Source organism: Megascapheus bottae, unplaced genomic scaffold, assembly GCF_031878675.1.
Source record: "Megascapheus bottae isolate mThoBot1 unplaced genomic scaffold, mThoBot2.hap1 HAP1_SCAFFOLD_40, whole genome shotgun sequence".
Classification (NCBI taxonomy): domain Eukaryota; kingdom Metazoa; phylum Chordata; class Mammalia; order Rodentia; family Geomyidae; genus Megascapheus; species Megascapheus bottae.
The window spans coordinates 2,236,750-2,261,306 of record NW_028327715.1 but is presented as its reverse complement, the minus strand read 5'-3'; the positions used below and the strand labels follow the sequence as shown (position 1 = coordinate 2,261,306).

Below are 24,557 nucleotides of genomic sequence, written 5' to 3'. Positions count from 1 at the left end.
GTGTTCTTGTTCATCCAGGAAAACTGACCCGGAGAGGCAGTTCCGATGCAGCCACAGAGATGGAGAGCCTGAGTGTCAGGCACTCACACTCTCATCACACCTTGGTGAGTGACCTGCCTGACCACTCCAACAGCCATGGAGAAAACACTGTGAAGGAAGGTGAGTGCTGGTTCTTACTCCTGAGCTCCATTTTCATTGCTCTTGGCATCTTTGTATGGCTTGGAAACCTGAACTCATACATTATATTGCATGTTGGCCATTCTTAGCACAGGCTTTGTAGCAAAAGGTAACTGATGTTACAGTATGGATACCATACTTCTAGAGGGAACAGGCCCACACTAGAGGAGATCTTGGAAAACATGTAGATTCGGATGTCCTCTGGGGCCATATACATCATCAGTGTCCCCAGAGTTTCCCTGCTCCTCTTCAGACTGCTTCTGATTCAGCTCAGGAAGCAAACGCGTGTCTCTGCCAGGATTCCCTGAGAGGTGCTCCATCCCTTAACACAATTGTTGATTCTTTGTCTTATTCTTATGCACTCACAGGAACATAGTTCAAATTGTTTTCTTTGAACTGTATCCCAAGTGTTGACTGACAGCTGTTAGTTACTAACACAGATTTATGTTCCATTACCTTTAGCCAAAGAACAGCCATGTGTGTGTGTGTGTGTGTGTGTGTGTGTGTGTGTGTGTATGCCTGTGTGTATGTATGTGTGTGTGGTATCAGTACTGGACCTGGAACTCAGGGCCTCATGTTCTCACTTGGCTCTTTCACTCAAGGCATTTGAACCTTATCTCCACTTCTAGACTTGGCTGGTCCTCATGGATGTTAGTGCCAAGGCTGGCTTCAAAACTGCAATCCTCAGGTCCCAGCCTCTAAGTGGCTAGGGTTAATAGGTGTTCAACTAAAGAAGGATTTATTATTGTTTGTTGTTCCTCAATCCACTAGATCAACACAAAATATTTTATAAGCCCTATCTTTGCTTGTTAGGTAGGTGTTGGACCACTTGATCTATGCCCCCAGTACTTTTTGCTCTGGTTACTTTTTAAGATAAGACCTTACTTTTGCCCTGCTAGCCTTTTTATTTATGCTTCCTGTTGTAGCTGAGATGACACACATACACCTTCATGCCTGGCTTTTTCTTTTAGAAATGGTCTCTCAAACTAAATGACTGGGCTGGTTTTGAAATGCAATCCTCTTGATCTCAGCCTCCCTGTAGAACTAAGATTAGAAGAATAAATTCACTTAGATTTTTCAGCACCCTTTATTTATTTATCCTATATTACATAGTTTTAACAACTCTTGCAGTTCCAAGGGAGTCGGGGATAGCCTTAAAACTGGAAGTCAGGTATCTACTAAAGCTCCAGCTATGTGCTCATGGTTTAAATAGTTCAGTTGTCTGACGAATGCAGCAGGCTAACTTGACAAAAATAAGACCTTGCTTTCATTTTGTTAGTGCGATCCCAGATCTCCACTATCACAGTTGCGACCTTCAATACCACGCTGGCATCATTCAAAGTAGGCTATGCAGACTTCTTCAGTGAGCATATGAGGAAGCTTTGTAGCCAGGTGCCAATCCCCGAAATGCCTCATGAACCTCTGGCATGCGCCAACCTGCCCCGAAGCCTCACGGACTCCTGCATAAACTACAGCTACCTGGAGGACACAGAGCACATTGATGGGACCAACAACTTCGTTCACAAGAATGGCATGCTTGATCTTTCTGTAAGGAGCAAGAATTGTTTTTCTTATGCAGGCTTGAAAGATACTGACTCTTTAGTATGATTTTTGCAAGGGTCTAGAAGGTGGGCATGCAGATTAAAGATACTGGATCCTAAGTTGAAGATGCTACCTATATAAATAAACTCCACAAGTATACCAACCATCAGACTCACCTTTTGTTTTTTTCTCAAATATTCCATTATATTTTTAATTGTGAGTCCCAAATATACACACATAAATATACATGTGTGTGTGTGTTTGTATGTATGTGTTTTCTAAGTCCTCTTTTTTCCTACAGTATGAATATACTGGGTATCTACAAGAAATGAACAGAAGTTCTTAAAAGATTTAAGCTGTATCCTAAAGAAAGTCTAACTTGAATATTGCTATTAGTAAATAAAAGGGTTGTTATATTTTACAAGTCTATTTCACCAAGACTTTTATTGCACATTAGGGATCAGGCTAAGCATATAATTTAAGAGAATATAATTGATTAAGGACTATAATTTAAACATGTAAAATATTATGTACTTAAAATTGAAGGGTAAATAATTATCCAATTATAACTGAGAAACGATTCCTCTATTCGACACATTAAAAAATCATTTTCTTTAGTCATTATGGAAAGTGCATGACAGAGGACTAAAATGCTTGGATTTTAAAAAATTAGTGAAATGTGCTTCCACATTAACTGTGATTTGAGAAACTTAAGTGGCATAAATACATGCTCTCAGTTGTCTTGGTGATTTTACTCCATATTAAGTTCATATATAATATCCCAGTGCGACTTAGATTAAAAGTAGAACCTTGCCTGTGTTATTGATGCCCAATTGAGCTAAACATCAAGAAATCAGGCCTAGAAAAGTTGGTTAAGCAGAAGAACTCAGGCCTAGATAAGTGGGTTAAGCAGAAGAGGGAGCGCCACTTAACTTTACTATGTTTACCTTTGCCTTCTGCAGGTCCTTCTGAAAGCTGTTTATCTCATGCTTAACCATGATATCAGTTCTCACATCTGTGATGTGGCACTAAACATTGTGGAGTGTTTGCTTCAGCTTGGTGTTGTGCCCTGTGTAGAGAAGAACAGGAAAAAGAGTGAAAACAAGGAAAATGAGATGGTGGAAAAGAGACCAAGTGAGGGAACTTTCCAATTCAAAGCGGTCTCTGGAAGCTCCACCTGTGGATTTGGGGGTCCTTCAATTTGTGGAGCTGGAGATGGTGGAGGAGAAGAAGGAGGAGGTGGAGATGGAGGAAGTGGAGGAAGTGATGGAGGAGGAAGAGGTGGAGGTGGACCTTATGAGAAGAATAAGAACCAAGAGAAGGTATGACTTGACCTACCTTCAGTGTCCTCATGAAATTTCACCTCTAATTTCCTTTCCTAACAGTTTTTGACCTAGAACTGTAGCTAATTCCTAGAGCATGAAAGTGATGATAGGTAGAGAAAGGATTTCTCAGCAAGCATAGGTAGAAACAGATGAGACTATATTCTAACTCACAATTTAGGAAGCTGGAGGTCAAGGTGCTAGCGCTTCACTCTTGGCTTATAAGTAACTATCAGACAGTTGTAAGTGCTCATGTGACCTCTTCTTTGAGCATGTGCAGAATGGGGGAAGAGTGTGGAAAAACTAGGTGTCTCTTATTCACTCCTAACCCTGTTGGGAACAGAAAAAAATATCTGACCTTATGTAATTTTAATATTTTAATCACCTGTAGGTTCATCTCTAAATATGAGCAGATCAAGAATTAAGGCTTCAGTGTATGAAAACCAACATCAAACCACAGTTAAAGCAAGGAAGTAGCTGACATAATTACTTGGTTGGTTGATTTAGCATTGGTTCAGCCTGGGAACAGCTGCCAATCTTACTCTTCTCAGGTCACCGGGAGGCTTGGCCTTCTTCTCATTGATTATTCCTGAACCCTCATTCTCTCATTTCCTGGCAACCTGAATTTCACTCCACCTGCATGAGGTTATGCTCTTTCCACTTAGCAAGAATTTGCATCCTGCTTTGAGACTTAAATGCAAATTGCCACAGCTTAATTTTATGACACACATATTAATGTCAGCTTGAGGTTTTAGCTGGAAAATGCTGTTCAGAAACTGAAATTGACAACAAATTTGAATCTCTAGCAACTAATCATCTGCATATCATGTCAAGTGTTTACAAGTAGAAGATGATACTGCATAGAGTTCTACTCCCTTCATGAATTATAAGTACTATAAATTGTTCATTTTTCCCTTAAACGATGTCATATTTTGACATAGGATAAGTGCTGTGGAGTTTCCTCTTTCACATATTCTTCTTGATCTCCTTCTGGTTCCACTGGCATTTAATTAGTGCAAATCTAATTAGTGTAGTATACTTATGTCTTCCTAAAATTCACAGCCTCTCATCCAAATATTCTTGCTCCAATATTCTTGGGTTTCTTGGCCTTTTCTTTAGGATTTTCCCCTTCTTGCTTTAGTTAAAGGTCATATGTAGATATTATCGTAGTATTATAGCCTGACACTTCTAAAATGTTCATTTGAAGAAAATTATCACTTTTGATTATTAGGAGGTTTCCAGTCAGATTATGTGGGCTCCAAACTAGCAAATGTTTTATGGTTAATTTAAAAAAAAATTAGTACAAAGAGTTCTTGTGTTTGTGATTCACAAAGCTCTTTTCTGCCCTAAAACCATCTGTTATTTTCAGTGGAATTAGAAAATGAATCTACTTTTACAACCTCGTTATCCATAATCATGAGGAATTGATTAGAACTAAAAGGAGGATCTAGTTTCTGATCCTATATTGGCCACTACTGGCCACTATCTTGTACAGAGAGTCTGGACAGTTATTTAATATCTCTGATTTTTTTCTCTAGCCTATTATACCTTTCTCCAATGAAAGTGACCTAAATCACAAGGACATTATAAGCTTTAAAGTAATAAAACCTCCAATGATAATTACAAAGAGCTTTTAGAGCTAGAGAAATTTGAAGGAGGATATAATGATTAGTACATGTGACCCTTGATGAAAAAGACCAGTGAGGACTATGATCCACTCTAAGCTTTCTCATAGAGCCTCCCACAAAGGACTACATCTACCCAGAGGTCTCATAATTTTTTAATTCACCCACCAATAAAGATATCTTTAAAATTTGCCTAAATGTGCTCCAAAGGATAGAAGTGCTAATGGTGAAAATTTGTTTTGCTAATATTATGGGTCTTTGTAGGGGGCGGGATTGAACCCAAGGACCTCTTAGAAAATTCTTCTTCACCATTTAAACCACAGCCCTTGTCCTTCTACTTCATATGCTTTTCAGATGAGACTGTGGCTTAAGACTATGATCCTCCCTATCTCTGCCTTCTGAGTAGCTGGGAGAAAAACTCTACTCAGAGATGTCAGTCAACAACCCTTTGCATAGCAAAGAGAAGACATGTTTCATTTCTGAAGGGAGAATCTCTAGGGTCTAGCACTTCTTCTACTGCCTAAGTTTACAGACGAGGAAAGGACCAACTATGAACTTGAGAAAAGCCTATTCTACCTCATTAAGGCACAGGGTAGTATCTAGTTATACCCTGCCCACATTGTAGCACACGTTCTTCTGAGGTCTCAGTATACGTGCCGATATGATCATAAGGCTGATGGAAATATCTGTTATAATTTAGAGAAATTCTGAGTTTTTATTTTGTTTGTTCTGTTCAGAAAACCTATAGTAGGAAGGGCAGCTATCAGGAGCCTTAGTTTGCAGATGAGCAAAAGAAAACATAAAAAGTTAGTTAATGTATGCAGCACCATCTGCAATTAATTTGCAGCATCATATCAATTACAGAGCAGGAGTTGGAATCTCAGGTGTATGGTATATACTGACACCTTGATGTAGCTGGGAGCACTGACTGCCACTTACTAAAGGCATTGACTCTTTCACCTTGGGTTCAGCATCATTCCTTTGCAACAACTTCCTTTTGCTTCTTTGGAAACAGTTCAAGGCAGTTCCTTTTGGGGGGAGCCATGTTCTCTGCTCACACGAATTAACACGGGCAAGAGAAAGGATGTCACAATTCTCATAGTCCATTTTGCAAAAGCCAAAGGGTGAGTCAAGCTGAATGATTATGAAGTTCCGTGTAACCTCACTTTGCTTATACATGTGTATTGTAATACAGTGAAAGTATACACAGCTAAAAATCCTCAATAAAAATCACTGAAGGATTTCAAGATTTAGACTTTGACCAGTCCCCTAAAGCTAGCAGTAATCCTAGCTTGGCATTCAGAAGCCTGCTGATGAGGGTGGTTTCTCACAAACTCTATTTTCTGTCATCACCGATCATCCCATGGTTTCTAGGTAGTTCTGATCATCTCTCTAGGATTTAAAGGGATGCCTTCCAAGAAAGTGGTTCAGATTTTTTTAAACCACTACATGGTGTTCAGAATGCATAGCTTTCTTTTTTTGTTTGTTGAACTTAGTTCCATCCCTTAAATTGTAGGTGCTCACTGTAGAACATGTATACTTTATTTAATTATACCAGAGAGCCCTTGCATAAAAGGAGCTCAGACATCTTTTTTTTTCTAATTGTGGTGCTAGGATGAAAGTACACCAGTAAGCAACCATAGGCTTGCTCTCACCATGCTCATAAAAATAGTGAAGTCTTTGGGATGTGCCTATGGTTGTGGGGAAGGACATCGGGGGCTCTCTGGAGATCGTCTGAGACACCAGGTATTCCGAGAGAATGTAAGAGAATTAAAGTAGATTCCATTTCCTCCCCCTTCCCTCCTTCCAGTTGAGGCATGAGTCCTTTGACAATGAGGGTCAATATTCCCAGAAAAAAATATTATATTTCATACAACAATAAATGCTGTCTTTGGGTGAGAAGATTCCCACCAAATGTCTCAAGACACCTAAAATTCAGACTTAGGAAAATTTAATTGGCAAAAAACACTTCTGCCTCCTGTCTAACAGAGACCAATCTCCAGTTAGTTGGTCAAGGGATGCATATGTAACTAAAATTGAAGGAACTTTGAATTTTGGTTTGAAAGAACTTGGTTTTGATAAAGACATGTCGTAAGTTTCAGATGTCCTGTGACAAGGATTTTTTAAATCATCTGTCTATAATGTAGAAATATACTATATATTAGAGAAAAGAGTCAAACTTTTGGACTTTATTGTTTCTACTTCACTGTGGGAAAATGGCCCTTATTGGGACAAAACTGGACTATAAAAGTAGCCAGTTGCTTTCTGGCTGCTTTGCTTGTGAATGACCCTGGACATCTAGATATTTGAAATCACATCCCCTTGAGCTGTGTGAAACCTGAAACTCTGTTCTGGGAGTTGCCAATTACATTTTTGTAATAGAACAATAGGATTTCAAATTTTTCCACTGTCTGTAGCTTTCCTTACTGACTTGAGTAATAACCCCCCTCTAGCAAGCCTATGCTGGGGGGACTGGTTTCATATGAACCTTTGAGCTACAATTATAAGGAAACACTCTAATGAAAATAAGAATTGGAATCCTGGAGACCCCCTGGCATATCTTGGCAGAGTTTTAGGATCATGTCAACATCTATGACAGCCTGTTTCACTTTGGTGTTAGGTTTTGACATGACATGTTCACACAGTGTAAGCATGCTGGGTTTCTTGCTCAATGTATTATCTATCTATTCAATTATCTATGTTGTGTCATTTTAGTTTACTATGTATTTATGAGGGAGTCTATTCACTGTAACTAACTTCTAAAGTCATATGTTTTTCATCAAGATTTAGATTTGGAAGCCAAAAATTTTTAAGTCAAAATATTAATTAGCAAGGCAATAAAGAGCTTACATTGCTTCCACCCGAGCACAAATGTTATGTAATTCATGACTTTAATTCTGCCTCCTCAATGTGACTTCTATTCCTCTCCTATCCTCACTAAGTGAGATTCTTCTCCACCTATGCCTCCTTTCTTGCTCTTTGGGCCTTTTCCCTCAGACCAGAGATTTCTGCCATTTCCCCATTTCACTGTTACAGATTTCCTTTTTAATTTTTTAAAATTATCTTTTGGGTAATTGTAGGAAGAGTTCCATTCTAATGTCTTATCTTTTTTGTCATAACTTGGGTTAGAACAAGGGCTTGCATTAGCTAGGCAAGCAATCTACCAATTGAGCCATGGCGTCAGCCTTTTTTGCTGTAGTTATTTTGTCCTGGGCCAGCCTAGCTTCCTATCATGTAACTGGAGTCACAGATGTGCAATGCCATACCAAGCTTATTAAGATGAGAGCCTTGCTCAGTTTTTGTCCTAGCTGGCAGTCACTGTGATATTCACATCTGCAGCCTAAGTAGCTGGAATTACAGACATTATCCACACAACTGGGCTTTTTTTTCTTTTGATAATAAGAGAGGGCTGGCAGGTGCTTTGTGCTTTCAGGCAGCATCAGAGCACTCTATCTGATGCCTTATACAGCCAGTGATCATGATTTTGTCATTTCTGATTATGAGAATCATTCCCTTTTCCTTTGGCAAGTAGAAAAATTATTTGTTGGATCATAGAATATGTTGGGTTTTTTTTTAAGTAGCAGGATCTAGCCAAAGGTGATTTGCTTTTCATACTCCAGAGGCCAGCTTTGGTTTAAATACCACACTTTAATGTGTAAGTGCAGTCACATAAATAAGTTAGACCTAAATGACTCTTCACTGTTTTGAGGACCTCTTCTGCTTGTCCACGTGAGGGAATGTTGACTAGCCCCTCCTACTCTCCTCCTTCACTCTTTCCATTAAATCTACCTTATTCAAAGAAGCTAGCTAGGTACTGGCTTGGCTTGCATTTGTCCACTGCAGAGACTGTGAGGTTTCTTTGTTTTGTTTTGTTTTGTTTAGCATGGATTGAAAATTCTATCCCCTAACTGTAATACCTTGAATTGTTTTCAATGCAATCTTAAAATCTTGACCTTGGTGAAGAGATAATCTCTTCCTAGGACTAGACCCAATGTTCAGCTTTTGGGTGGTTCTTCACAGTGCAAATTCCTTCAGGCTGCCTAGTCTGTCTGGCCACTTCTTACTTGTACTAGAAGGGCCAGCAGGCTTGGCTGGCATCAGCCAGTGGGGATGGATGGAGTTCTTGGCTTTCTAAAGGCTTTGATTTATGGGTGATGGTAGCTTAAGCTGGTACTTGTGACTTTTTCACTTTTCTCCCTTCATTGCAGGCCCAGAACTGCCTCACTAAACTATACAAGCTAGATAAGATGCAATTCCGGCAAACCATGAGGGACTATGTGAACAAGGACTCTCTCAATAATGTAGTGGACTTCTTACATGCTTTGCTAGGATTTTGTATGGAGCCAGTCACTGACAGTAAGTAATGCGATGCCTACACAGGCACTAGGAGCAAATCACTGTGAGGTAAAACAAGGAAGGGTGTAAGGGACACATCAAATTAGTGGAATTTAGAAAGAAAGAGTACATGTGCATGACGGCATGCGTGTGTGTGTGCATGTATTATGTGCATACATAAGAGATTATAAGGAAAAGATATTTGCTGATCATTTGGGGGGATACACTTTGCTCTCATGAAATTCCTTACCTTACTTGAATAGGTAACTTATTCCAGTGAATGGAAATTTGATAAGGAGCTCCTTCTTCAAAAACAGTGATGAAGGATGAGGGGCACAAAGGATATATGTATTAGCTCAGTGAATAGGAAATGAGTAACTACAGATGCTAGGCAAAATGAAGACATTTTCTTTCACAAAATCAAGTAGGAATTAAAAATATGTGATTAGCACAAATTTACGCATAGACCTAATATTGTAGGTCTGAAAACTGTGTGTGTGTGTGTGTGTGTGTGTGTGTGTGTGTGTGAGAGAGAGAGAGAGAGAGAGAGAGAGAGAGAGAGAGAGAGAGAGAGAGAGAGAGAGAGAGTTCTGAAGCTTGAATTCAGTATTGGGTACTTTCCGTGAGCTTTTTTGGCTCAGCTAGCATTCTATCACTTAAGCCACAGTGCCAGATATGAGGGGAAGCCAGTAAATGCTACCTGCATTTGTGAATCACAGAGTCCTTTCAGTATCACTCAGATACAAATGCACTGAGAGTGAGGCCTGAAGCCTGAGTTGAATAAAATACATATTTCAGAGTAGCAATTAAGAAGCAATATATCTTAGGATAGATTTTTATTATTCATGTCATTAATAAATAACAGTAAGTGATTAATTTGTCATGAAGACATGCCTGATAGATATTACGCAGTTATCTTTCTGGTATATCTTAAGCTTCATTGTTATATCATCATATTAAGATAAAATACTGTTCATCTGTAGAATCCATGGGGATTATGTTATTAAAATCATTTTAAGCTAAGAATACCATAAATTTTAAAAACAATGAGGTAAATGAAGATTATAGTTGAGATCAGCAAAAGAAATGATTAATTATAAACTGATATTTTTTCTTTTTCTTAATGTTATTTCAAACAGGTACCATAAACAGAGACAAAAGCATTTCTTTTCTAATTGTAAAATCTAGAGGCAATCCTCTGTTAATGGCACAGGTAATAGAGGATTGCAAACAGTGTAACATTTTTGTACACATTTCATGAGCATATATTAATTATACAAAGTAGTTTCATTATAGAATTTCCATAGTTGCATATAATATACTTTGATCAAATTCTTTTATTACTCTTTCTTATCCTCTCTCACCTCTTCAAATAAAAGATTTTTAAATGAGTATGCATTACTTATGGGAGGAATTTAATTCTGGCATTCGCTCATGTGTGTAATGTATTCCAATCAATCTTACCCCTTCTATTACTGGCCACCCTCTCTTTTCTCCTCTCCTAAAACAGCTTCAACAGATTTCATTGTTCTGTTTTCATACTTGTGAAAATTACTTCAACCTATTCATCCTCATTTTTTTTCCTCCCTCAGATTATTAAGACATAGACATGAGTCATAATGACATGACAGACACAGTTCTCTCTCTGATCAACTATAGAGGTACATGTGCCCATAGTTTCCACGTGCTCTCAAACCCTGTGAAACCCTCTGGCCAGGCCAGAGTGCCTATGTCCCCTGTGAAGAAGCTTCTACAGCATAGAATGCCATGGAGATTGAAGGCCTTAAATCATGCACTGACGTTCCATGTGTCTTGGGTTAGAAGAGGGTGGCTCTGGGGAGGCCATGGCTTTGCCTCTCCACAGACACATGCCCAGCTCTGGGCATACTCTCAGCAGGACATGGGTTTTCTTGTGCCTCTGTAGAGGTCCAATATGCATTTTCTTGCTTACTACCTTGCTCTTGTGATTGGTCTCCTTTCATTCCACTCTGACACACTAAACAGTGTCTACTGAAAAACCAAACCAATCTTCTTCACCAAATTCATCCCTCCATGATGATTGAATTTTTAAAAACCAGTTTTACTTATGTTTTGTTTATGTGGTACTAAGGAATCAAACAGAGGGACTCATACTTGCTAAGAAAGCGCTCTACCACACCTGTAATCCTAGCTACTCATGGGGCTAAGCTCTGAGGACTGTGGTTCAAAGTCAGCCCTGTTAAGAAAGTCTGTGAGACTCTTATCCAGTAAAGCACCCAAAATCCAGAAGTAGAGCTGTGTGGCTTAAGTGGTAGAGCACCAGTCTTGAGCAACAAAGCTCAGGATAGTACGCTAGCCTTGAGTTTAAGGCTCAGGACTGGCACATACTCACTGGAAAGAAGTATCAATCAAGACTCCACAAATGTAGTTGACTGTATCATAGTAAAGACTGTGAAGAAGACTTGTTCATTTATCTCCCAGTCTGTATAGCAATCCTCCCATCAGAGGTTTATGTCTGTTTCTGCATTTTGGACAGCACATCACCATTTTTGAGTACCAAGCTCTTACTTCCTTTGCCTTTTCATTATGATGCTTAATAGAAATGTTCTCTTATCATGTGTCTTTGCTTCCAGACAAGGCTGGGTTTGTAAATAACTTCACCACGGTGGACAACAAATCCACAGCCCAGATCGTGGAGGGTATTATCGTCAGTGCCATGTTTAAATCCCTCATCACGCGCTGCACTTCAACAGCACACGAACTGCACAGCCCTGAGAATCTGGTGAGAAGCTCCCCCATTCTTCCCACAATTCTCAGCCTCTGCTTTAGAGAAATGTTGCATCATGCTACATGAAAGAGAGACTGAAGTCTTAAAGTTAAAATAGCCATTTCCCTGGAAAGACTTAGAAAAAGTCATATTAAGTGAAGTAAGCCAGACTCAAAGGAACATAGGCACAATGATTTCCCTTAATTATCATAATCAGTAGAAACATTGGGCTCTCCTAGAAGAGATTTACAATAAAACAAAACCTAGATACAGAAGGCCATGTAGTATGATGCTAAATGAAAGGACCTCCAGGACATAGAAACAAAGGCCATATAATGAGTGATTGTTGTCCTTAATGTACTATGCTATATCACTCATCTCTTTTGCTGTCTCTTGGCTATCTCATATTGTTACAGTATTATCTGATATATTGTATATATGCATATTTGGTTATTTGAAATCGGATAGGGAAGGGGGAGAAACAAGATGAGGGGCGGGGGTGGTGGGAGGGAAATGGGAACCAAGACATAAGAAAGAGTATCAATGTATGTGAAGTAATGCACCCTCTATCTGGTGAATATAATGTAACCCTTCTATTAATTACAATAAAAAATATATGAAACAATATCCATTTCCTCCACAGTCTTCAGTAACTTAAAGTAGAACTCTACCCTCAGTGTTTTTTTTTCCTTTGTGCTCATTATCCTATCTTCAGATTGACTTAGCATCTTCTTCCATTTCAACAGTTTCATAGCCTTTGGTTAAACAATTTTAAGATATATTTTTGAGAAATGAGGGAGTACAGTTTATTAGTGCATGAAATATTAAAGGTTGCTATCCCAAAGCATTATTTGAGACCATAGGCACTTTTAAATTAATGCAAATAATATACTGCTGAAGTTGGTTTGGTTTGGTCTGGTTTTTAGTGAGTACTGTGATCTTTTAACTACTCTACATAAAAGACTGTTGATTAATTCACTGAAACCATTAGTAGTGTGTGAGGAAAAGCTAAGCTATAAAAGGTTAGTGTTTGAGCCGGGAGTTTGGCCTAGTGGTAGAGTGCTTGCCTAGCATGCACGAATACCCAGGTTCGATTCCTTGGTACCACATACATAGAAAAAAAGCCGGAAGTGGTGCTGAGGCTCAAGTGGTAGAGCTCTAGCCTTGAGAAAGCACAAGGACAGTGCCCTGAGCCCAAGTCCAGAACTGGCCAAAAAAAAAAAAGGTTAGTGCTTAAGTGCTATCAAAGAGATTGGGCTTTGTGATATTAAATGTCAATTATAGGTGATAAATCTGGCATGAATAGATGAACTCAGGTTTTTTTGGGGGAAGCAAAGGAACATTTTTCTATCCTGACAATTTGTTAGATCCTATGCTTAGTAGAAATCATTCCCCAGGCATTTGTGGATTGCTTGCTTATCTGCTAATAAATGAAGGACTTTATTTTTAAACTATCACTTATTGAAATGATACCCTTTAGATAAATGGAATAAAACCACAAACCAAATGGAATTTACTTTGGCTGATGGTCACAGCCAACCTAAGGACTTTGACCTTGACTGTAGCACAGGCAATGTATATGCATTCGTTTTGATCACAAGAAGTAACTTAAAAGTTAATATGTGAGTACTTATAAATCTCTATCCACAACCTCCTGGATAGAATACTGTATTTCTTAATATTCTTTATATAAATATGAGTTTGACCCTGAACTGCCATTCATCCAGAATGGCTGGAAGTTGAATTTCAGTCACTTGTGGATTGTCCACTCCACTGGGCAGTATAAAGATTCCCTTAGAAAAACACTTAGAGCCTCAGGAGTGTCCATGGGTCCCGATCATTGATCTCTGCCATGTTCCAGGGCTATGTATGCTCTTTGTGATCTTTGCTCTCCCATGGAGGAGCTACTACAGAACAGAATGAAGGGCACAGGGCCCACTTACCATAGCCCCTCAAAGACTCTCCATGCTATCCTCAGGAACTCTTCTTTCCTAAAGATCATGAACATAATTTTGCCAGGGGTCTTAAGTTTGTTGAAACTAATGCTATCAGCCAGGAGTGTAGCCTAGTAGTAGAGTGCTTTCCTAGCATGTATGATGCCCTGGGTTCAATTCCTTGGTACCATATACTCAGAAAAAGCCAGAAGTGGTACTGTGGCTTGAGTGGTAGAACTCTAGCCTTGAGCAAAAAGTGTCCAGAGATAGTGCACAGAGCCTGAGTTCAAACCCCAGGACTGACAAAAAACAAGCAAGCCAACAAACAAAAATGAAATACTAATGCTATCAAGGTAAGTAATCTGGTTTTGAAGCTTGAACTCAAGGCTTGGTGCTATCCCTGAGGTTATTTTTTGTTTGTTTTTTCTGAAGACTAATTCTGTCCCAAGTAAGGTACATGTCCACTTACAGCTTTTTGGAGATTGAAATCTCACAAACTTTCCTCTAAGTCTGGCTTTAAACTAGAATCCTCAGCTCTCAACCTCCTAAGTAGCTAGGATCAGAGGTATGAGCCACCAACACCCGTTTCATGTATTTATAAATGCTAGTTCACCAATATATTACTGCATACAAATAGCTGTGCATAAATCATAGGTTCATAATTAAGTTCATGCTCAGTATTTGCTAAATGTGTCTAGCAAAATTAATCATCCTTTAATCAGCCTTTGTTCGAAGTATCTAGTTAACTTATCATTTTGCTGTAACAATGCCAAGATTTTTGAGAAGCTGAGCGCAGACTGAAATCTCAAGTCTAAACACAATTCTATATATTGTTTTTATTATATCTCTTCAGAAGGAAGAGTTGAGACAGAAAATTAAAGCTTGGGAATCCAGTGGTTTAAATAACAAACACATGTCATGGTAGCGATGTAGTTTTCTTTCTGAATATGAAGCTTGTTGTCACCATTTTTTTCATACCAAGGACTACTGACAATGTTTTGCCATAGCAATAATAAAGAACTAGTATCCTGTTCTCAACAGTAGCAATTCCTATTTGTTTGAGATCCTGAATGCTCTTCTAAACCTAAGGAATTTCTTTTCTTTCTCTTCTTTTGGAAACTGGTCACACAACTCTCTTTCCTTCCCCAAACTTTCTTATTGCCTTTAAACAGGGATTATATTGTGATATCCATCAACTGGTCCAGTTTATCAAAGAATCTCATGGGAATGTCTTCAGAAGAGTGGCCCTTAGTGCTTTACTTGACAGTGCTGAAAAGTTAGCTCCAGGGAGAAAGGTCGAAGAGAATGAACAGGAATCTAAGCCTACAGGCAGTAAAAGGTTGGACACTTGATCTTTCTGATTATTATCAAGTTTGCCTTGTATCATTAAAATGTTATTTTTTCATCATATGGTCTATGTATTTTTTAGTGTACTCTAAGTTCAGAATAGAATGTTAAAAACATTACCTTTTCTATGTGGTATCACAGATGGGATGCCATTGAATCTTAGAAAAGAATCATGTGTTTCATGTTAAATAACTGTCTCCTTTGTCCACATCAGAGCTGTTTGTTCCCAAATTTTTATACAAAAATCAATATAATAGCTCTGAAATATAAAATGTGAACTTTGTTAATGCCTTGTTATATACACTATACATAATCTACATTTTATCCAGAAAGGAAAAGCCATTATTATTATCATATCACATCAATTCAGTAAGCGACATGCTAAATGTGGCAAAAGACACATTGCTTTTTAGAATCATGTTGTGAGTTTTTCTCATAAGTACATATTTATTTTATGGCCATTGTATATAGATACAAGTTGCAATAATTAAAAGTAACTTCTGAATTCAAAATCCTGCTGGCAGTTCATCTGCTAAGGTGACATTGTCATGAATCACCTGATAGTGTACATTTTACCTACAGCCTAGACTCCTGGTGACAGTGGTTTGCTAGCCATGTAGTCTGTCTCTAGCAAGTGCTTGGCTTAGTGAGTAGATGAAGTAGAAGTGGTATTTCTGCTCCTGATTGCTGTGACTGTGAAATGTACCACTCCCACAGGTCAGAGGCTGGAATCATTGTGGACAAAGGCCAGGCATCTTCTGCTCCTGAGGAATGTCACAGCTTCATGTCTGGTCGCCCCTTACAGACTCCAGAGCAGTAAGTAGCAGTGATTTTTCTTTTTGACCAAGGCAGTGTGCTAAGTACTTCACACTAGAGGAAATTTGATTTTCTGAACCTGTATTTGCTTTTTGTTTGATCAGTTTTAGTTTTCATCTGTTGTCCCTTTGCTTCTTCTCTTTATATTTTGCCCTCGATGCTGTGAATATCTTTATACCAGGCTGAAAAGCCAGCTTTGTGCCCACCACCAAAATCATCTTTCACTGCATTCCCATCTCCTCTGTTGTCCTCTTCTGTGTCACACATACAGTGCTAGACATAAATGAACCTTTAAAAAGTAGTGTGCATGTGAGGTAGAGCAACAGTGCCATCCCTTTTCTTCTTAAGAGTCACTTACAATTTGTTTTAAGTGGGTACATGACCATCAGCATGTTCAATGATACTTTTCTTTCAAATATAAATAAAGGAAGGATGGAAGGTAAACTCTAGTGCTCGGTTTTCGCTGAAATATAGTCTCCACTCCCTTGTATTGGATCCTCTCCTGGGACCCATTTCATTCAGTTTCTTGACACTTTTCATAATTGCAAAATCAAAAGCATATTTAAATTAGTGCCTCCAGAATATATAAGGAATATTATGGACATTAATCCTGCAGCCTAGTTCTATACCAGCTTATTCCTATTCATTCTTTTAGGGGAACTACTTACCTACAAGAGAAATGTTTAGTATTTAAAACATGGATATCATTTTACCCAGGTTTCTGTAATTTACTCAGGAGGCTGAAATCTGGATCATGGTTTGAAGCCAGCCTGGGCAGAAAAGTTCCTGAGATTCTTATCTACAATTAACCACCCAAATACTGAAAGTGGCACCGTGACTCAAGTGGTGGAGTGCTAGCCTTGAGCAAAATAGCTCAGAAACAGTGTCTGTGCTCTAAATTCAGTCCACAGGACAAACACCAAAAACAATTTTTTAAGTTAAATATTTACTGATGATTTAAATACAATTGAAATGTTTTAGCTATTGTGATATTGTGATACTGTGACTCATACTGCAGTTTAGATTCTGCAAGAATATTGAGTCTATTTCTTTTTTTTTTGCTAGTCCTGGGCTTGGGCACAGGGCCTGAGCACTGTCCTTGGACTTTCTCAAGGCTTAGCACTCTACCACTGGAGCCTCAGCACCACTTCCAGCTTTTTTCTATGTATGTGGTACCAAGGAATCGAACCCGGGTCTGAGTGACATGCTAGGCAAGCACTCTACCACTAGGCCAAACTCCCGTCCCGAGTCTATTTCTTTTTATTATTGAAGCTGAAACAAAAAAACATCTCCATTCAACAGCTGAGCCATGGCTATTTTCAAAGAGAGTTCACAGTCAGCCTTGATCTCACCCCACACTCTGTCAAAGATCACAGCAACATTTGCCTAACTTACTGTTAGCAGGAGGTCCAAGAGAAATGTAGGAGGATTTCAAGAGTTGTCAGGTATTTAATGTTATCTCCTGTGTATTTTCAGTGATGAACAAATGCAAGGGGGCAATCTGGAGCGAAAAGATTTCTGGCGCAAAATGTTCAAATCCCAGAGTGCAGCAAGTGACACGAGCAGCCAGTCTGAGCAGGACACTTCGGAATGCACCACAGCTCACTCGGGGAACACCTCTGACAGGCGTGCCCGCTCGAGGTCCCAGAGGATTTCCCTCCGGAAGAAGCTTAAGCTACCCATAGGTAAAAGTATGTCTGTATTTATTTATAAATTCTCTTCCTACTTGTCATGTCATTAAATCACTGCAAAATGAAAATGCAGCAATGCATGGTAAAGTTCAGGAAACAAAAGCTTTCAGGCCATAATGCCTAGGTGCACTGTTCTACCCACCCATTCATCCACCCACTCCTTTGTTTCTGCAGATATTGCCTGAATCCCTACTGCATGGTTTTCCTGTGTGCTAACATGCCACTGGATATCAGAGCTTCAATAGTGAGCAACTTTGCTCCCGTAACTTTGCCAAACATGCTTTCTAGGACAAGCAAAAGTAACTAACCTCTTATAGCCACAAACTATGAACTTGGTGAGGAGAATCCATATGATACTATGATAGGGTGCGATAATGAGTCCTGAACTGACAGAATGGGGTAGGAATCAGGGAACTCATAAGATCTCCAAAGTACTTAGAAATAAAGAAAAACATTTGACAAAAAAGATACCAAGATACCAATGGAAGGAACCGGAAGTTCCAGAACAAGGAGAAGAGTAGTCATAGCAATATGGTAGAACAATAGAGATAGGAAGGCTTGAACCTGGGGGACTTCGCAGGTCAAGTTGGTTTTTTCCCTCCTGGATCCCTTCATGGCCAACGTGGGCTGATGAACAGGAGAGTAACACAAGCATGAAAATATTTTGTGATAAATGACTACATAGATACCACACTGGAGGGCCCATTCGCAGATGAGAAAAACCACAGGTAAGCTACCTAGGAGTCCAATGTCAGCAAATAGACATTGTGGAGATGTTCAAAAATAATGTGCATGGCTTACTACTCATGAATTTGAGTTTGTACTCTATGAGAATTAAACTCAGAAGGTAAAAGGAATCATCTTGAGTAGGTGCTACACACATTGTTAAGGCTAGGTGGATAAATTGTTGTCCTATGCACTATAGAGGCGCAGGTTCTTTTTTGTCCTAGTCTTACTGGCTCGTGTTAATTTTATGGTTTAACCCTGAACATTTTGATTCAAAGCATGTACACTGTAAACAACTTGTTTTCACTTCTAGTTATATCAAAGCCATACAACTTTCATTGCTTGTAAAGCACATGCTGACATTTCTGTTTAATCCATTGGGAGCAAATGCTCTAACAGTGTCATTTCTTTAAATAATTACTAAATAGGAAACTGGCTGAAACGATCCTCCCTCTCAGGCCTGGCAGATGGCGTAGAAGACCTCTTGGACATCAGCTCTGTGGACCGTCTGTCCTTCATCAGGCAAAGTTCTAAGGTAAACAGAACACTACTTGTTTAGGGGAAGGTTGGATTCTTTGAGAGAAAATTGTCAGGGCTGGGAAATGCTAAAAACCTGCAGGGGATAAATAAGAGTTCAAGGACAACATGGGAAATTTAGACTACTGCAGGGAAACCAGGATGGTTAAGTAGGGGAATAGAAAAATGGTACTCAAGATGATTGGGAGGGGTTGGAGAGAGGGAAATGGGGACAAAAACATGAGAAGGGGTATCATTATGTGAGAAGCAATATACCTACTATCTGGTGAATATAGCTATAACCCCTCTGCCCATTACAATAAAAAAAGAAAAAGATAAAAGGCGCTCAAGTTATAAGCAGAAAAATGCAGATGGTAGGAGGTGTTGTCATTCATTTTCAACTTCCAACATGCATGTGAAATGGTTGACATCTCAAGCTCCTTTCTGAGGATCTAGTGATTGTATAGTGATTCTTTCACAGATTAAAACACATTTGTCCCCATTCATTCATTCACTTTCTACTGCTTTTGGCACAGCTGAGTCATTGTTTCTTTATCCAAGAACCCCCAATGACTTTTCTCACCAAGTATTCTTCATGCTGCTATCAAGTACCACAGTAGCATCTGATTTGAAAAGGACTATGATTCTCAGTGGAATTTACTTCCTGCAAGTGTCTTCCCAGTACATGATTTGGGGCCTACTCTTTGACCTTCTTACTTTTCAATATGCATAATTTGTCACATTCTTCTTTTGAATTTCAGTAAAACCAGTTTCTTTTTTTAAAGTTTTATTTTGGGGATAATGTATAGAGAGGTTACAGTTACATTTCTCAGGTAATAGGTAGATTACTTCTCACACACTGACACCCCCTTGTCATGTTTTTGTCCCTGTTTCCTTCCCCCACCCTCCCAATCATCTTGTTTTCCCCTTCCCTTTCCTATTTCAAATAATCAAATGAACATATATACAATATACCAGGTAACCAAGTCAGATACAGTAATAATATGAGAATAACCAAAGGGCAAAAAAGAGAAGAGAAATGACATAGTACATTGAGAACAACTATCACACAAGATAAACTTCTTGTTTTCATATTCTAGAATTCATTTCATTTAGTCTCATCCTATATGACCTTGTGTACATAGAAAACCTGTTTCTTCTATCTAGTCTGTTTTATATGCATTGAGGTTATGGAAAGAATGTAAACACATAACTGAACATTTATGAAATCTTGTAATTTCTATATCACCTTTATTCTGCTAAGAGATTGGAATTCATGTGACTATGAACTTCCTTTCTGCCCCGAATGTTTTGAGGACTGTTAGCATAAAGTCAACATCAAGAATACATATTAAGGCTTAGGAAAGGAGTATATTGCACATTCATTGTAGTTTACTTTATCATTTGTTTCATAAACTTGGAATGTTCCTTTTGGTTCATCTTTCATTTTCATCTGATTTTCTGCTATGGTAGAATTCTATTTGTAAATGAGTTTGGGCTTTATCAGAATTAAATTCTGAGAAAAATCTCAATTGTTCACTATATTGTTTTCATCACGCTGATTTTTCAGTTTTCAGTCTCTGCCCTGGATCCTCCTTCCACTTATAGGGGTGTCTATTGTGGCACATGAAGAGACCACGCTAACTAAACTGATCAGATTCATGAGGCAGAAGAATGAAGCTATCTTTGTATTCTAAACAGTTTAGCTTTCAAGTGTAGGGTTAATCTAAAACAAAGATTTACCTTTGGATTTAGTTACCCAATGGCTTTGTTTTTCTTCTCAGGTCAAGTTCACTAGTCCTGTGAAGCTTTCTGAAGCGGGACCAGGGAGTGGAATGGAAAATGGAAGAGAAGAGGAGGAGAATTTCCTCAAGCGCCTTGGTAAATGTCACACAAGCTAAGAGTTTCATTCAATTTTGCTAAAAAACAAAATTTTCTTACATTAAATGATCGATATTCATTACATTTCTTTTTCTGAAGCCCTTTACTTAAATTTCTTTTCATTTTTTGAAGAGTGGTCATTTTATTTCTCTTTGTCTTTTCGTTTGTTTCGCCTGTGTTTCCCTGACAACTTCTCTCCACAGCTTCTTTAGTATCCATGTGGATCTGTACTCTGTGGCTTCTCTAGTATCCATGTGATTGGACCGACATTTATAGAAGTCTTACTAGGTTTCTCTCTTCCTTCCTGTGGGCTGTGGGTTTGCAAAGAATATAACACAGCTCTTCTGTTTTCCTATTTAAATATGAGAATTACTGAACCATTTATACAACCACTTTTGTCCATTTAGGAATTTTGCTTTTCACTATTGACATCTGTCCATCCATCTTCTACACACATCTGCTGAAGGGAGTTTATGACATCCTATTTAGATAGCTTTAATTGTTAGAAAATCCTTCCACACAATCAAAAATATACTTGTCCATAAACTTGATTCATTTGTGCTAGCTATACATTTGTAACAACACACATGTAAACAGGCACTCCCCCCCCACACACACATACAGTATAATGCTTATGAGCATTTCCTGTTTTCTCTTTTCATGTCTTTTGGCTAACCCCTTAATTTTCTTTGGTTTACCTTTTATCTAGTTCCAATATCATCCTGCTTGCTTTTTGTCTGTGTTTTCTAAGTAGACAATATGGTTTACAAAAGGAAGAAGGTCCACGAGATTCTTATCTCCAATTAATTACCAAAAAAAAAGCAGAAGTTAAGCTGTGGCACAAGTGGTAAAACAATAGCCTTAAGCACAAAAGCTGGGGGCAGAATCCAAGTCCAAAGTTCAAGCCTTAGATTGGTACAAAAAAGACTATATATATATATATATATCACTTATTTATATATAATATATACACTTATATAATATATATATTCCCTTTTCAGATCATATAGGTGATTTGTATTATCTTTGACTGGTTCTTCAGATGAATGAATAGCATGATGAACTTTGATATATCCATAATTGGATCTTTATTTCATAAATAAATTGTATTTTTTCATTGACTAAGGGATAGTTAAGTCTCTTGTCCAGGAAAGAAATCAACAGAGTCTAAACCAACTAGCTCTCTTAATTGTTTTTCCTTCTACCGTTTTTTTTGTAGCAATTTACCTGAAGGGATACATTTTTCCAAGTCTCATTGTTTTGTTTATGGAAGACATGATCCTTATGCAATTTCAGATCAGATATAATAATATGATATCCAAGAAAGCATTATAGGAAAAACAATAATCTGTTCTCAGTTCCAATGCAATGTAAGGCACATTGGAAGTTGATCATTTTAATTTTAGAAGTTTCTGCATGACCATGCATCAGAATCATTACCTGAGAAGTTCTTTTAACTCTCATCCTAACTCCAAGGTCAGATTTGTTGGTGAGGAAATAAGTAAGTATTCATTTGTGTGGACCTTCTCAGCTGAGTCTACCATAGCTAGCCTGACTATATGCTATAGAAATTACTTCTCGGTGAGAAAAGGAAAGGTTGTAAATTGACCAAGGGGGTCTTGTCTTACTGATATAAAAACCTATTAGCAAAATGAATAGACCCTTCATTTAAGTAGTTAGGTTAAATCTTCCATTTTTATACAATATGGTTCACAGATTCCCCAAAGTCAAGTTGTGTCGAAATGAAGCCTTTGAGAAGTGAGAAGGAAGGAGAGGATGTGCCGGAGAAAGTTTCAGGCCAATAGTACAGAGAACATTTGATTGAATCTTTGTGGTTCTTCTAAACTTTGTCATCTGTTTCTCTCAAATTCCTCCACAATGGTACAATCCCTATAGGCTGCCACAGTTTCGATGATCATCTCTCTCCCAACCAAGAGGATGGAAAAAGCAAAAATGTGGTGAATCTTTGAGCCATCCGACAAGGCATGAAACGTTTCCAATTTCTCTTAAACTGTTGTGAGCCAGGGACAATTCCTGATGCGTCCATCCTGGCTGCTGCCTTAGATTTGGTAAGTCACTGGAAGACTATTTCTATTAATAGAGAAGTATGAATCTCCCCCCAAATCTTGCACGCAGCAGTGGAACTATGCATTAGTTTCTTTTCTATTCAAAATTAGTGACCATAGAGGAAAGAGATGTGGTAAAATGAGAAAGATGGAGGAGGAGCTTGGTCTGCTTGGCAGAATATGTAACTACATGGGTACAAGTATGTGAAAGGGTTCTGAAGTCAGAATGCTTGGCTTGAACCTGCTCTGACATTTAGTGGCTGAATATTTGTAAAAAAAATAGCCAAACTAGTAATAGTACTGTTTTATCTACCTTATTATATTATATAAGTCTAGAATAAAGGAGACATGAGCTAGAAAGCCCTCATCACAGTGCCTACTAATACATTAGCTACTGAGTGAGCCATGTGTTATTCCTTCACATTCTGAATCTTTGTTTCATTATGTCTCAGTTGGAGAACAAATCTGATGTCAGGATCAATTGAAATGCATTGAAAGAGGGTCTTTGTATATTTGGTAGTATGATACAGATGTAAGGCAGAAAAACATATCACATGGATCATGTTGAAAAAGCATTTTTTTTGCCAGTCCTGTGCTTGAGCTCAGGGCCTGAGCACTGTCCTTGGACTTTCTCAAGGCTAGAGCTCTACCACTTGAGCCTCAGCACCACTTCCGGCTTTTTTCTATGTATGTGGTACCGAGGAATCGAACCCGGGTCTTCATGCATGCTAGGCAAGCACTTTAACCACTAGGCCAAACTCCCGGCCTGAAAAAGCATTTTTATCAGGTAAACCAGACTTGCATATAACTTTAGAACTCCACTTCTGACTTTCCCTTTATTTAAGTTATAAGTTCTTCATTTACTACATACACACTAGATTACAAATAGCAAGTAAATAAAGTTTCATTTTCATTTCAAAACCAACTACAATAGATTTATATTATGATAAATGTACTTTAGGCCTCTATAAATGCATAAAACAGCAAATTTCATGTTTTATACTCAATAGTTTGAATGTGATTCTCTAGTGGTAGAGTGCTAGCTTTGAGCAAAAACAATCTCAAGGACAGCACTCAGGATGAGCAGGGTGGGGGGAGGAAGAGAGAGGACAAAAGAAAGGAGGGAATGAAGGGAGGAAAGGAGGAAGAGAGGGAGGGAGGGAAGGAGGGAGAAAGGAAGGAAGGAAATGTAACAGGAGACAGTGGAATAACAGAATAACATTGATGTATTGCTGCCTTGCAGAGGATATATTTTTCCATATTTTTGTTGTAATTAATAGAAGGGTTACATTATATTCACCAGATAGAAGGTGTATTACTTCACAAACATTGATATCCTTTCTCATGTCTTGGTCACCATTTCCCTCCCCCCCCCCCGCTCATCTTGATTTCCCCGCTGCCCTATCCAGTTTCAAATAACCAATTAAGCATATATAGAATAAGTGTCACATAACTTTAGGATTAAAGTTTTGTGACACTTGGCTTAGACAAGCAAGGTACCAATAGCTGAAGCAACTGCCTACTATGATTAAGGAAAATTATAATAACACACCTTATTTCCACTTATCGAAAAATGAAGTGAGAGCAAAACGGGAACAAAAACATAGGAGGGGTGTCAATGTGTGAGAAGTAATGTACCTACTACCTGATGAATGTAACTGTAACCCCTCTATCCATTATCCCACCAATAAAATAACAAAAGAAAAATAAAGTGAAATCTGTGTAGGTACCGCCATACAAATTGGTAAAGGATGGAATCATGATATTTGTTCCATAAACAAACTTGATGAGAGTTGATAGTGTCCTTCATTCACTGGAAGGCTTTCAGAAAAC

The 24,557-nt window shown here is 38.4% G+C and overlaps 1 protein-coding gene across 1 annotated transcript in view; it reads left to right on the top strand.

Moving 5' to 3' along the window:
- The window catches only part of LOC150039320 (protein unc-80 homolog), a 99,593-nt gene that overhangs the window by 6,530 nt on the left and 68,506 nt on the right, over positions 1–24,557 (top strand). Inside the window, 12 exon segments of the mRNA XM_090327823.1 lie at positions 19–159; positions 1,457–1,725; positions 2,682–3,041; positions 6,281–6,427; positions 8,875–9,022; positions 11,614–11,762; positions 14,854–15,020; positions 15,746–15,844; positions 17,321–17,529; positions 18,690–18,796; positions 20,562–20,658; positions 22,555–22,727. Of these exon segments, the coding sequence (XP_090183949.1) occupies positions 19–159; positions 1,457–1,725; positions 2,682–3,041; positions 6,281–6,427; positions 8,875–9,022; positions 11,614–11,762; positions 14,854–15,020; positions 15,746–15,844; positions 17,321–17,529; positions 18,690–18,796; positions 20,562–20,658; positions 22,555–22,727 (2,066 nt within the window).